This window comes from Betta splendens, chromosome 4 (genome assembly GCF_900634795.4).
Source record: "Betta splendens chromosome 4, fBetSpl5.4, whole genome shotgun sequence".
In the NCBI taxonomy this organism is placed as follows: Eukaryota; Metazoa; Chordata; class Actinopteri; order Anabantiformes; family Osphronemidae; genus Betta; species Betta splendens.
In genome coordinates, this window is record NC_040884.2 from 15,827,337 (window position 1) to 15,842,732 (window position 15,396).

General features: G+C 46.1%; 1 protein-coding gene across 3 annotated transcripts in view; it reads left to right on the plus strand.

The window, feature by feature from the left end:
* cntnap2a (contactin associated protein 2a) overlaps positions 1 to 15,396 on the plus strand; it is a 191,365-nt gene that overhangs the window by 86,229 nt on the left and 89,740 nt on the right. For all 3 annotated transcript variants that reach the window (XM_029147356.3, XM_055508675.1, XM_029147355.3), the window contains exons 4-7: positions 9,900 to 10,047; positions 13,217 to 13,269; positions 13,485 to 13,635; positions 14,076 to 14,260. In XM_029147356.3, the coding sequence (XP_029003189.1) occupies positions 9,900 to 10,047; positions 13,217 to 13,269; positions 13,485 to 13,635; positions 14,076 to 14,260 (537 nt within the window). The remainder of the gene's footprint in view (positions 1 to 9,899; positions 10,048 to 13,216; positions 13,270 to 13,484; positions 13,636 to 14,075; positions 14,261 to 15,396) is intronic.

The window sequence follows — 15,396 nt, forward strand, 5'->3', positions numbered from 1 at the left end:
CAGCGCACGAGCATTGGGTGATTTAGCGCGTGGGTAATGTAATTTACCAGTCGCACAATGCAAAACTGTGGTTCACACATGCACAGTGTTTGTGCATGTTTGGATTTTTGCCTGTGGGTATTAAACTCCTCGTCGAGCCCCAAATAGCTTCATCATTATTCTCCCTTTTGCAGCTGTTTGGACTGACTGTAGTGACAAATATCGATCTTTTACAGTCGGAGGTAAATGAAGCTGTTTTTGTTGTGGGCTGCATTGTAATTGTTTGCAGATTATTATTAATTCAGAAGTGTTTCCCGGCTTCCATTAAGCCTGATTTACAGCCTTTAATATTTCTACAAACACTCCAAAACACATCCATCTCCCCGGTGTTTTTGTAACTACAGCAGCCTTTTGTTTCTGTCTTACCTGCATGTATGACATGTATATTGCTTTTTAATACATCACTGGTGTAATTCCAAATATTGCCTATATACACAATTGCGGTGCCAAAACCTTAGACCTGCACATACGGTGCTGTACTGTACCATCAATAATCCCCAGTGCAGTAATAGGCAAAGCTAGGGCCATTTGTTCTGTCTCTCTGCCCTGTTTAAAGGGACCACATACATGAAGCACACACACCTCATACTGTACTTCACAAGCGTGCTTGATAATTAAGTTTAAACCTCTCGTGCGTCCATTTGAACCTCAGTGGTGATAATATTAGCGCTATCACAGCTATTGATCACAGGGGCCGGTGGGTGAGCCACTTTAATGCTCCGCACACACACTCATCGCTGCAATCAGCCCGTTCAATCACATGCAGCTCAATCACATTTAGCACCGGCTGAGGGTCACCCAGAAATCCCCCCCGAACGCACAAAGCCTGCACTGAGGAGCCCTCTGCCGCCGCTAAACTTCACCCGCTGAAATGACGACTTAACCCTCTGAGTGCCGAACCGAAGGCGCAGCGTTCCCTTTAAGGCCAGTGTGTTGATGCTGGCGTATGTGGGAGTGCGCTTTTTACATCCAGGATGCACAGAGAGCGTAGTGGAGGATGCACAGAGGAGGCTGGTAGGAGAAATAATAATAGTCCAAACCACTAACAATTAAAAATAAATGTGGCGTGTAGTTAAGTCCTTGTAAAAAAAAAAAAAAAAGAAAAAAAAGCTTTTCCTTCCACATTAGGCCACAATTAACTTAACATTTTCTTTTAACACATTGTCTTAGGATCACGCCGAGGCTCACGCTGCCAGCAGGTGCACTCCCACTTTGTCAGTTTACACCAAGTCAGTTGACAGTAATACATGTGTGTAATAAACTAGCACAGCAGCTGCCGCAAATCGCTCTTTTTACCGCGTTCCCCGGAACAAATCACGCTGCTCCGCGGATTCGCCGCGATTGTGCGTACGACGGAACAAAAGTCCCGGCTCAATAGAAACTGTTCTGCAGCTCAGTCCTCCAGAACCGAGAGTACAAGTGATAATACAACAGTGCAGTGGATGTTCCAAAGCCAGTCCTAGACGCTAACCTTCAAACATTCTTCTAAAGCAAACAAAAAGTCTTGAAATGAAATTGTCCACTAATCTTCCCACTCGCATCGTCAGACTTTTCACTGTGGCATTGGACTCGCTTACTCCTCAAGTATGTGCACTTGGATGCACTTCGCTGACCTTGCTATGGTGTCACTCGACCTCTGAGCCTCCCAACGCGCGGCGCCAGTTGGTAGATAAACACCACACGCATAATTGTTCTCGCTCTTAACATAATGTGTGACTACGGAGGGTGTGAATGTCCTTTAAAGCACCAACACAACAAACACAACTATGTCTATACATAGTACGCATGTTCTGAAAAGGATGAGAAAAAATGAGAGTAAAAATCTATCCACCTTTGTGATATCTTGGTGTTTTGGGGTTTGGAGCCTTCCCTTAGATGGATCTGACGAAACCTCATCATCACCTTTTTTTCAATTTTAGCAGCTGGAGCGTCCTGGTATTTAGAGATGAAATAGCGCTGGAGCTTTGCTATAACGGGGGCAGAAGGTGCGAGGAGCCGGGGATGTGACGCTGGGCTCTCATCAGCAGGGGCCCCGACTTGATTTGCTCCACTCCCTCGGCTGCAGGCTGTATATAAACTGAACCTAATGATGCTGAAATGTGCAGGCTCAGGCTCGCGCGCAAGTGTGAGTGTTGATTGTGCTCGTGCCCTCGCCGCTTTTTGTGCGCGCGTCCTCAGGAGGGCGAAGCTGCTAGACTGTGGTTTGTCAGGTAAATGAATGGTGAAGTCTGTGTGTCTCGGTGGTGAGGACTAATTCAGTTTCGGAGGCCGCGGAGCGTGCCCTGATAAATCATGCACCTGGATTTATGCACCGCTGGACTGCAACTGTCTCTCTACACCGTTGTGTGTCAGTCGCATCTTTGTCTCACTTTTCTTTGTCTGGGTGTTACTTCGTCCCTCAGAGTCGTTTCAGTCGTGTTAAAAAGACATCAGTCGAGTTAATAGCTTGGATTAAGACTTGAGACTTGAGAAAATAAACGGGAGCTTCCACTACAACATGGCTGCTGCTACATTAATGTGTCTTGAATAAGACTTGAATAAAACATTGAGGCATGTGGTTTATTTAATTAGTCAAGGTTCTGAGTCCCCTGAAATCTAAAACAAAACATTTACTACACTGAATGTGTTCATTTCCCACCTCTACTGTTCCCTTTTGATGGATTGGAGCTTTATTTACCTGCAGTATTTCACAGTCACTTATGAGGAAACCACATTAAAAAACAATGTTGACTTTTTGAACTCTTGCTTTTCGCAGCTGTAAGACTTAAATTGCCCTTCACGGTTTTGCATCTGATTAAGAGCAGACATAAACTGCCTTGTACATTTGCATCCACTTTCTGGGCTTCTGGCGGAGCATGAGCTTACATTAGGTGGAGGCAGAGGGAAGAAATCCACATTAAAGCAAGACCAGAAAGAGAGTAGTAAAGCAGAGAGCATCGTTAAAGTAAGGGAGGAAGAAAACACAGTCAAGTTTTAAAGAGTGATGAAAAGATCCTCAAATCTTTATTATTTTCTGCAGAAACTGGACTTAAATGATACTAAGTCTTGCTGATTAGGTTTTATTTATGATGAATCAAAGCTTGTTTGTTTGGCAAAAAGGGACTTGGCTGGTATTGACTGCTCCTCCAGATGTTTCCCACATGTGCTGCTATCGCTTCCCTTCGCTCGGGCCCTGCTTTATAAATATAAAAAGTCCCACACACCAAGAATGCTGTTACAGTTATCTCCACTTAGCGAAGAGTGCGACTGAAGCATGTTTGCGAGAGCGGGAAAGCAAATAAAGGATCAGCTCCTTATGATGATATTAGGAGTTGGACAAAGTGAAATATGTAAACAGAAATATTTGAGTAATCTCTGTGCTCTCAAGGTAAGTGCTGTCATCCAGTAAGTGCTCTAGAGAAGCCTCATCCATCTGAATAGCCTTTCATTAGCTTATCTAAAAATAATTTCCACAGTATTCAAAAAACAATTCCTTTATGTGATTGAAGTGACCGCATGAGCAGCATTAGCGATTCCGTCTGTCTGTGTGATAATTGGCCGCCTCTACGGGGAAGCGCCGTCTTCAAGTGACGGGCAATCGCCTTGTCGTGAGGCGACAACGAGACGAGCACGTCGCCGTATCGCTCCCTCGCTTTTACCTGTTGAACCATTAGGTGTCCATTACACAGCATTGAACGCCATCGCGGGCAGGCCGGCGCTTTCCGCGGCGCCGCCGAGGGAGTGGGTTCGCAGATGGGCGTGATCGATAGCTCCCACCCAAACAGCAAGTGGTGCCAGCTGATGAGGCAGATTGGGACGGGGATAAAAGCGGATCCATTTAAGGCCGGGGAAATGAGAAGCACTCATTTGATATTGATGTGGGAGCTCTCTGAGGTTTTTGATGGGCGTGTGCACGCGTACTGTATCTGCCTCTTGTTTTGACCCTGACGTACATGCGTGAGCAGGCGAGGGGCGTTCACGTGGCCTGCACTGCCTTTGGCTTTGCCTCACAGATAACAGCATCCAGCGAGCTGAGCTGTTAGAGTGTTACTCGTCAGAGCACAGAGGAACACGCTGCTCACGTTATGACTTCATTTCATCCAAACGGGTGGAGTCCTCTCCAACTTTCAGCTGCGTATCTCGCTCGCCGCAGCGCCTTCACGGAGCCTGAACATCAGCCCCTTTAATGTCACTCCGCTTCATTCCAGATAAGAGTTGTGCGGAAATTAAAAACTGCTGAGTGTGGATAACGAGGACGATGAGCTGAAATAGATCGAGAGGACGGCCCTTGGTGGATCATGGACGTCTCCTGTGGTTCGACTTAAGTGGCTGCTATGAAAAGTTTATGACGCGTATTCTGGGTGTTTCTGAGACACCGCACTAAAATAACCATGCATTTGACTTGTCTGTCTAAATATCAGGATTTTATGACATCACAACAGTAAAAACCGTTTTTCCCGTTTAACTCGTTTTGCAGAATAAAAACTCGCCTCTCTCCGAATGTTCCTCATGGGTTTTAAAACCAGTGTCACAGCGTGGAGTGCGTGGGAAGCCGTGACTCACAAGCAGTCGAAACATCATGTCAAAAGACACGTGCACTCGCATGCGAAGCGGCAAAGTGCCGGCAGACGCGCGCGCCCAAGAGCCGGGCCTTTGGCCGCGTGTGGGGCTCCGGCGGCGCCGCCGTTCGCTCTGTCGGCGCTGGTCCCTGGTGAGCGGAGGTGCCGAGTGTTCACAGCCTGAGTGATGGGCCCCGTTCTGTGTGTCTTTGTGCATGCGTGGACGTGTGCGCATGGAATTGAATTCAGTGCCAGGAATATTTTGCACATCATTGAGAATTTAGTGAACTGCAGTAAGAGGATAAAATATCGGCCGTTGTGTGATGCTAACGTGTTGCTTTTACAGATCCATTTGTTTCTTTTTTATTGTGGAGAGAGAGAGAGAGAGAGAGAGAGAGAGGGGACATGTGTGACATGTTTCTCATCTTTCACTGATAATGTACAGTAGGTGGAGCAAAGAGTACATTCTATTCTCCTTTGTCGCCATCTTCTTTCAGCAGGTGAGTGCAGTTAATGAAGGATTAAGCTAAAGAGGAGCTCACACAATAGGTTGTAATACTGTACAAGGTGCCGGGAAATTAAATGAAGGAGGCCGACCTATGTTAATGGAATGCTATTTTAAAGCTTCTCATTTGCAGAAATCAGGATAAACACACAGTGAGAGGCTGTTAAACTGCTGTAATGACAAGTGTTACAATGGAACATGCGGATTTGCAGTCGGGTGCAAGTGTTCACGCTTTAATAGAACGGAGAACAATGGGCAGCGAGAAGGAGGGAAAAGTGGCGAAATGAGATATCCCCCATGATATCTGCAATATCAAAAGCTAGTCTACATGCAAAACAGAGAAGAATAAGCATAGTGATTAAACAGCATAATGAGCAGCACTATCATTAGTAATTAAATCACATTCTGTGGTTTATAGTTTTAATAATTACAAGAATTCATCCAGAACTGCAGGAAAAAAAAGAAGCTAAAACAATGTCAGATAAAAGACAAAAAGCTTTTTATGGTGCAGCACAGGTGAAGCGTGAACTCACAAACACACACACACACACACACACACACACACACACACACACACACACACACACACACACACACACACACACACACACACACACACACACACACACACTTGTTGATCCTAATAACTGGTGGATTACTTTGTCCTGTCCTCTAACACAGCGGTCCCCAACCTCCGGTCCGTGGATCAAAACCGGGCCGTGAAAAAATACTTGCATTATCTCCGTTGTATCTGTTGTTTGATTCTGAACAATGTTTTATTTTAGTTGCCTCGGTCACATTTCTCACCTACATCTGTTACACGATGTTATGAGGGCACTGCTAATATACATACATACAAAGTGGATTTATGTTTATTACTATATTTAGAAAATACAGTTGTGTCTCAAAGACCGGTCCATGAAAATATTGTGACATTACTGTAAATCAGTCTGTGGCGGAAAAAAGGTTGGGGACCGTTGCTCTGAGAGATCACCTGGTAACACTTCATTCACTCCAACTCTCCACATCTTTAAAACGCTTTAAAAATTGATGGTGAAATTTAGTCATGATTCTTTGAACATTAAGTATTCTTGGCACACTGAAGGCGAATGCCAACACACACACACACACACACACACACAACCACACTATACCCACGAGGCTCTAGTGAATTTCTCCCCAGTCCTTCTGTTTTGTCCCACACACTTGTCGATAAAAACAAAAGACCAGACCAGGCCAGACTGATTTCCCCTGCCTCTGTTTGGATGGAACGAACACACACACACACACACACACACACACACACACACACACACTGGGCTGGTCTAACAAAGGGGTCCGGCAGCAATGAGCAAACGCCAGAAAATAGCTTTCGCCCGTCGTCTCTGTATCTGGAGATCTGACGACCACTCGGACAATCACAATTATGTGTGACGCGCGCCCTGGTAGACGCTCACCGACACACGCAACGCACACGCAACACACGCACATTCGGGAGATGGAAGACCTGCAGCCAGGGAGAATAAGTAAGTAAGGAGCGGGGACGAGGGCGAGCGAGTAGGCAATTAGTGTACGCGCACCTGAGCCGGGCGGCGCGTGCCCGCATTAATGTGCGTCTTGTTTACATGGAGCGATGCATGTGTGGCCCACGGGGCTGTTCGCTGCCCGGCTGTAGTAAAGTGATTGGCTTGTTCTTCCTTGAATGGCTGCAGCGCTGCTGTTCCAAATGCCCGACGAGCCTCTGCCTGGCGCCCCGCTCCCCTCATTATATCCGCTCTCCCGTGTTCCTCTCGTTGCTTTCCCTCCACTGATCTCGCGCATTGCTAACGCCGCGTGACAGCTGTGCAGCGTTTTGACTCTCGCCCAAGATTTTCTCTACCGAACTTCGCCTATTTTCAACTTCATCATCCCGTTTTTTTTCAATTCTCCAACTATTGGCGCACGCGCTCCCGCAGGATTACAAAGTAGGCGAGTAAATATTTTCTACTAAAGATTCCCAAGTGCGCTTGTTTGCTTTTGATGAATATTGCAGTCAATTTCAAAAAGTAGCTTCGTGTACGTCGCACATGCGCGTCAACTTTTAAACACTGCAGCCTTAAAGTTTAGGACACAAACTCACACAAATCCATAAATGCATGTACACACTCTATGACTAAAAGAAACCAAAGTTGCTGCGGGCACTTCGTGGCCTTTGTTGCCGTAAATTACCTCAGTTCTCGATTAAACAAAACGTCAAAGTGTCTAAGCTCTTAAATTGCCTCACACTTACACACACACACGCGCGCGCGCGTCGTAAATGGTAGCGCGTAAACACCACGCACCGACACACACACATTCCCATTTACCCATTGGTTTGCTGGTTAATGATTTGACTGCGGAGGAGAGGGAATTAAACGCTCGACTAGTCAGACCGGTCTTCAGCATCCACAAGTTTCTCCTCTCCATCCGCGTCCTCCTCCTCTCATCCCCAGCCTACCTTGCGCCCTCCGCTCTGCATAGTAATGCCTTCGAATTGAGCTGTTCATTCAGCCAAGCACAGATAAGTGCAGAATAGTGGGACGAGCACAATAGAGAAATAAAAGAGCAAAGCCGGAGAATGGGGACGAAGCTTATGGGTGGAGACAGAAAAAATGGCTTCGCTCCCCGACGTTGACTTTTTGTTCCCTCGCTCTTTTTTCCCTTTAAATCTTGACAAGGGCAAAGAGAGGAAGGTGTCGGCCGGACAAAGAAGTAAAGTCTGCACGCAGGTAGACAAATCCTCGACGGATGGAGTTTTTTAGGATTATTATTTTATTTCCCTCTATAAAATAAGCTTAAGGGTGATATCTGGGTTTAACACTGGAGACAGGAAGCAAGGTGCTGTGCAGGAGATTGTCGCGCGCATATGTGCTCGCCATGTGTGCGTTCAAAACAGATACGTGTGTGCGCGTGTGCGCGTGTGCGCGTGTGTGTGTGTGTGTGTGTGTGTGTGTGTGTGTGTGTGTGTGTGTGTGTGTGTGTGTGTGTGTGTGCGTGCGTGTGCGTGTGTGTGCGCGCTCCAAAGCCAAAGCCAGGACCAAAGGCATTTTGGAACCAGAACGGCAGAGGACAAATATGCAATAGAGAAGGAGGTTTGAGCGGAGTTGACAGCGGAGGAGAGAGGAGCGAGATGCTCAGGACCGTGTTAGTCGGGGCGAGATATGGAACGTCTCAAATTTAAAGTGACGTCTCTTCTCTCTGATGCTCTTTGATGTGATGACGCGCCGCTTGTAGATATGTTAATCTGAGAATTTAGCTTTGCTTAAGTGATGGACGCCTCGGCTCATTAATCAAATAACAGCTGCTCTTTCTACTCGTTGTGCACTTTCAAAAGTACAGATGAAGTAGTTTCAAAGCACTGAAACTGTAACGGTGGCAATGAGTTTATTCTAGTCGGTTGAAAGTCAGCCCTCCTACACATGACACCATCAGTGACTAGTTTAATTTTAATAGCCGGTGAGACATTCGTGCGCTGCGATGTGAATGTGTTGCAACCTTCTCCCACACACACACACACACACACACACACACACACACACACATGCTGCACTGTAGCTGCCCTTGAGCAAGTAAATTATCTCCGGGACCTGTGCCCCTGCAGAGAGCGCTAAGTGCAGTTAAAGCAGAGTGAAGAGCTCCCCGGTGGGTAATGAGGAGCTCGGGAGAATCTGAAGCAGGGTGCTGATAAACAAAACGCGCGTGTGTCTTACTCTCATTTCTTAATGGATAAATAAGGACGGCGGACGAGGCCACGGGTCACGCCGCGTCCACTTCCTTGCCACAGTGGAAGTTCACCCACTCTGAACGCAGCGTGAACTCCTGACAGCCTCCTACTTTGCAGATAGCATATCTCCAGGAGTGTACACTTGGGTCACAGTGGAGTCGACTCGGAGCAGACTGTCTCCACCACACACACACACACACACACACACACACACACACACACACACACACACACACACACACACACACACACACACACACACTTTCTGTCTTATCTAGAATAACACATGGCTGTCTAGACCCTGCTCTCATCTAGTTACCTGCTAGGCTATTAATGATGCTTCTCCCCCACGGCTTGCGCCAGCTCGTCTGTGCATATTGTGGGCTGAAGAAAAGCCCGGGCAACAGGGGCGGTGGAGTGCATGTTTATTTCAGCGAGAAGAAAGCGCGGAAGTGAAAATAGTTCAGGGAGTGTGGTGAGGTGGATTAGTGGGTGGAGAGTCTCCCTGCATGTGCCAGGTCAAGGAGGAGAACCGGGGAAGACGGGGGAAATGGGAGAAGAGGGGCTTGAAAGTAAAAGGTCAGGTTAACCAGCGCTGGTCCACACCAGCCCAGCTCCTCTCACACGCACCGTGTGCAGTATATGCATATGCAGTAGTGGGGTGTCTTTGCATCCAAATCCTGATTGATTTTGTGACATCATTACCACTGGAAGGACTCAACTGTATTTTCAAGATGGTGAGATCTCACACGAACCAGCTGAATGTGTGAAGTGCTAATATGACAGGGAGCTGTAATCTCCTTCAGTTACACACTCACGGCTCTTCGGGGACCAGGAAATCAGCTTAGACTGATTTGAACTGGGAGTTTCTTACATGCACTTTAATTTAAATACAATCTGCAATTTCCTCATCCAATCCCCCACAGAAGCTGTTTTTACGTGGGGGGGGGCTATTAGAAACGCAGACGCGTAATTATTTTGCATGCTCTGCGCACCTATAAGGCAGGATGTGATGTTTGACTGCAGGTTCTGTGGCTTCGGTGGATCTCATGTCCTTTTGTGTCCGCGTTCGCAGGCCTTCTCCGGGAACTCCAACTCGGAGAGCGCCGTCCGCCACGAGCTGCAGCAGGGAATCGTGGCCCGCTTCCTGAGGCTGGTGCCGCTGGACTGGAGCAAGGAGGGACGCATCGGCCTGCGCATCGAGGTCTACGGGTGCTCCTACTGTGAGTGGGCTCCCGCGCGCACACCGACGCCTCGCTCTGCAACAAGTGCTGTTAACATTTCTATCTACGGCTCCGCGGGGAGAGGCCTAATGAGGGTTTTGTCAGCTACGATCAGACACAGTGGGCTTTGCTTCATTATGAGCTCAGCCTATAGTGAGATCAAACACGAGCAGTGTGAGAACCTGCCTGGACATGCACCCAGGCAGCACACTGGCAGAAGGATGCAGAGCTGTGCTACAGTGTGACAGATACACACCCACACACCGTCTCTGGCTTTCTAACAAATGTAGCATCTATGGAGCCGACTCTCCCGCAGCCTCCTTCCTCTCATCCTATTAAAGGCTGCCAAATTGATTTTGATAACAAATTTCAATTAAGGTTCTGCATAAATTACTGTTATAAGTGACACACGTACATCTGTCATTCGGGAGATGCGATTACACTGTGCACGGATGTGTGTGTGTGTGTGTGTGTGTGTGTGTGTGTGTGTGTGTGTGTGTGTGTGTGTGTGTGTGTGTGTGTGTGTGTGTGTGTGTGTGTGTGGATACAAGGGCAGGGATCACATTTAATTTAGTTCTCTGACTTTTGATTATATTTCCCTTGTTTCATTTCCATCCCACGTTAAAAGAAAAGCAAGTCAGCATTGATAAGGATTAAGGGCAAGATGTGGCACGAACACAAGTCGGCGCTCACACGAGAAACTCAGTCTTTAGCTTCAGACAAACCAACTCACATCAAGGAACTTTGTGATTTTGTTACAGTTTTACAATGTGAATCTACAATGGTTTTACTGTACTGGTCCCAGAATAATAATAAAAAACATTAGTATGCAAGTAATTCATAACAAGATATGCTTCTAAGACTCAGAGGAACACATACATTGGAATAATCGATAGCAGTGAAGTGGAGCTGCCTGTCAAGCACCAGTGGTTCTGTGACATGTAAACAAAATGCATTATTAAACCTGTGTTTTCACTTTTTCACTAAAATGCTCAAATTAAATGTAAACATTCTGTGAGGATATTCATGGACCTAGTTTGAACAAGTTTCTAAATACTGCACGTTCGGCAGATTTCATTGGAAAATAACAACAATAACGTTCCTCCTCATCAAATATATGAAAATCAGGCAACTCATTACCGAACAATAAAAACAACGGAGCGCACAAAGTCTGCACTCCAACGTAGCTCCGCAATGAGAGAATTAGAGCACGTTTCAGCCCGAGCGGGTGGGGAGGAGATAATGCGTTGCACTCGCTCCTGTCTCGGCTAATGCTGACGTGACCTTTGCCGGCACCTGCTCCAGTAGAGCTGCTCCGGGATCAGTGGGAGAACGGTGATTACGGCCAATTCCCCGACGCGAACGTGCTCCGCGGCGAAAGAAATATGAAGTTGATTACGTGGCCCCTTAATGAGATTCCAGCTCTATAACAAGGGAAGTAATATTCAAAAAGGCAGGTAGACCTCGGTCTATAAGCACATGCTTACAGAACCCGTGAGGACAGTAGGAGGGAGGAACACGCGCCTCTACTCAGTGCAATGGCGTCGTCTTCCAGACTATGAAGCTCAACGCAACGATGCTACAGAGGAGAAGCACAAGTGTTGGGAAACGACAAACCAGCAAGCGTGAAAGAAAAGCACAAAGGGGAAGTAGTAGGAGGAGAGGGAGGCAGATAAATATAGATGTTATGTTCTCGGCATAATCACCAAATATATTGGTTCTAGATGGTAATTCTGGGTTTCAGAGTGTATGATAATTAAATGCAATACCATATTATGACTCATCTAGGACTCGGCGATAGAAGGCTGCGTGTGTATGTGTTGATGCCAGAGCCACAGGCTATAAACGAGTCGTGATCCGCTGTGCCGCGGAATTTACATGCTCATTTCCATTTTGATTAACAGGGGATCAACAGAAAATCAATTATTTTATAGATAAGTCGAGAAATAGTCCCCGTGTCAGAGCGGAGCAGGGGAAGTTCGGAGAGAAGTAGGCGCCTGAAGTTAAACATGCTGTACAAATACAGTGTATGTCGTGCGCGGTGGATTTCGCAGCGATGCAGACGTATCTCATCGTACTTAAACCTGAGACCTCTTTATGCAAATGCCAGTAATTAAACTCGTTTATCATATATGAAAAAGAAAGACGGGCTTTACTCCTAAGTACATAACACCCTAAATCCTTACCATTTTGCGGTTGTTATGGCGATGAGACTTCAAATATTTACAGTAGATACAGAGTAATAGTGAATGCCACTACTGCATCTTTTGTCTGGACGTTAAGGAGTCGGCATCTCCTCACCTTGATCGCCGTGACGACCCTCTCTGTGCAGGGTGGAGTCAGGCCAGAGCCCCTTTACAGGCTGCAGTAAGACCTGGTGGGGTTCATTCCTGGTGGAGGCTCCACGTTCAGGTCTAAAATCCTGCATACCTGCCACCTGGTGTGAATTCCATCATGGCCGCCTTGGGAGCAGATCAACTACTTGTTCCCTGTTACGCTGCCTGACAGAACCATAACCTCTCTCACACTATTACTCTCCTTCTCTCCATTACTATTTGGAATAGTCCAGTATTATTCATTTCATTCCACCGTATGTTTCCCAGCCAGCAAAAATGTGACAGTGAGCCAACATGTACGACACCAGATCTGCAGCTCCAAAGCAACTTAATGGAATTCAGTCCTGATTAATTATGTTATTTACACTTGCACTTTTACTTCTGTGACATATCTTTTCTGAAAAGTCCCACCGGGGATAATATCATTTGAAAAATAAATGCCAATTGCAGTAATAATAACCCGTGAAGCTGACATTTCATTGCACAAGCCTCCTACACATGGAGATGGCAGTAGATATTACATCTCACGTGGCTCCTGGCCTCTTCATCTATTCTTAGCACATCAACACACCTTAGTGAGCCTTCTAGCATTACTACTGCGAGAGGTGTATTTGCATACACCTGTACATGTTTGATTGGGATCTATGGTAAAACCTTTGGAACTCACCTTTAATTAATTTAACCCAGTTAAAGCGACACATGGACATTCTCAGTCTGTGATCTGACTTTATCCTTCCACTGTGAGAAGAGGTTTATCTCTTTCATCCCTGTATCTTTCTGTAACGCTGTCGTCCTGTCTCGCTCTTATTTCGGCCTCCTTTGTCTTCTTTCAGGGGCAGACGTGATCAACTTTGATGGACAGGGCGTAATCTCATATCGTTTTAAGGTAATGTATTAATTGCAATGATATCTGATGTTATATTGACCAAACCTCCCCTTAAGGTCATACAGTCAGGGCCATTTAAAAAACTAAATCTATATATCAATACGATGTGCACAGTGACTAACACTGTCGCGCACTAGAGGGAGGGAGAGCTGGTGAAGTGCAGACAATTCTTCTCCCTGAAACTCTGCTCACGGTGTTGGTTCCAATCTGTGCAGGTGAAGAAGATGAAGATCATTAAGGATGTGATTGCGCTGAGGTTCAAGACGTCGGAGAGCGAGGGAGTGATTCTCCACGGGGAGGGCCAGCAGGGAGACTACATTACCCTGGAGCTTCGCAAGGCCAAGCTGCTGCTGCAGATAAACCTGGGTGGGCAACACCTGCATTTTACTAGAAGGAGTCAGTCTGAATATGTTTGCTACATACTCTATGTTTAGCTTTAGTGCTTACAATGCCATTTATGAAATATCAATGTGATATTTCAGAGGCTGAGTAAAATCCAGGCAAAGGTCTTTCCTTTTCTTCACACTGCAAATGATAGTCACAACAATCCGTCAGTGTGTGGAGCTTGGCCGTGAATCAGTCAGCTGTGCTGCTGGGAGAAGCTTTAATGATGTCCAGCAGAACTGATGCATCGCCGTCTGAGCGTTAACCAGACGACGTCCAACGTAATGGAACTACATGTTGAAGAGATGTCAGTCGTCCTATTAGTGGCTACAAACTACTTGCGCGACTTTATGAACACATGAGGAAGAGGAAACGTTTACAATCAGTGTGTTTATGACTTTCACATGAACGGCGCTCTACAGGCAGTAACCAGTACGGTTCGATCCTGGGCCACACGTCGGTGACCAGCGGCAGCCTCCTGGACGACAATCACTGGCACTCGGCGGTGATCGAACGCTACCGCCGCAACGTCAACTTCACCCTGGACAGACACACGCAGCACTTCAGGACCAACGGGGAGTTTGACCACCTGGATTTGGACTACGAGGTGAGGGCTGAGCAGAGCATGCGTGTGTGTGTGTGGGGGGGGCAGATGAAGGTATTCATGCATGCGCAGCCATCGTGCAAAGCATATTCTGAATTTAAATATGTACAACGCCGCTGATAAGTCAGCTTGACATCAGGTTAACAACAGAACATTCATGAGTACAAAATGAGTTAACAGCTTCATGATGTGAAGCCACAGGTGAGTGCAGTCATGAAAAAATACCCAACAATGAAGTGAACCTGAAATTTGAATGTGTGACCTAATCTACTGTAGCACAGCTGCCTTTGAATGCACCACTCTGCCTTATATTGATAATTTTACCCATGCAACAAACCAGCCTCATTTTGTTACCTTAATTTTATGTCTGCTGTCTGTTTTTTACGTTTCTCCCAAAATTCAGTAGAAAAGTATAACAGGAATCATCCTATAATTAAAATGTTTGGAGAAGAAGAATGTGAGAACTACTGCAGCAGAGTTCCTCTGCGTGAGTCACATATTATAGAACTTTGTACATATTGGATACACCAAGATAAAAGTAAGTCTCACAAAGCACCATGTTGCATTTGTCCAGACAGAAACAGTCATATAAACTTTTTCCTCTTTTTAGGACAATTATGAGAAAGAAGTATGAAATATGAGTAAATCATGGACCTGGTTGCAATGGAAACCAAAGATGTTTAGACATTTTGAGGTGGGGACCATTAAGAAGAGCACTTTGAAGAAACCCCCAGTTAATGTCTCTTTAAGTTTTCTTTAGCATCTTTAAAATAGGAATATTACCCAAATATTCTAGTGCAATGCTGAACTTGTAGGCACATGAGGATCAAATGTGTTTAGCCAAGCAGAGAACCGGAGGCGTCTGTGCAACACGCTTGCCTAATTACTTATTAATAGATCGATTTCATGATGCAGATTCCTTTTCAGACTCCTGCTGAACTACTGTACGCTGGGTGTGTTTTTCTTTTTTTACTTCAAGCGAGCGGTCATCACTCATGGTGCGCACAGTGCATGGATACCACACAGGAAATTAGATATTGGTTCCATGGTGCTATGATGCTAATCCATAACACACTGGTAATTAATGTCACTCAGTAATGGAATGCTAAGACTTGCGCTAATAATACTTAAAACAAGGA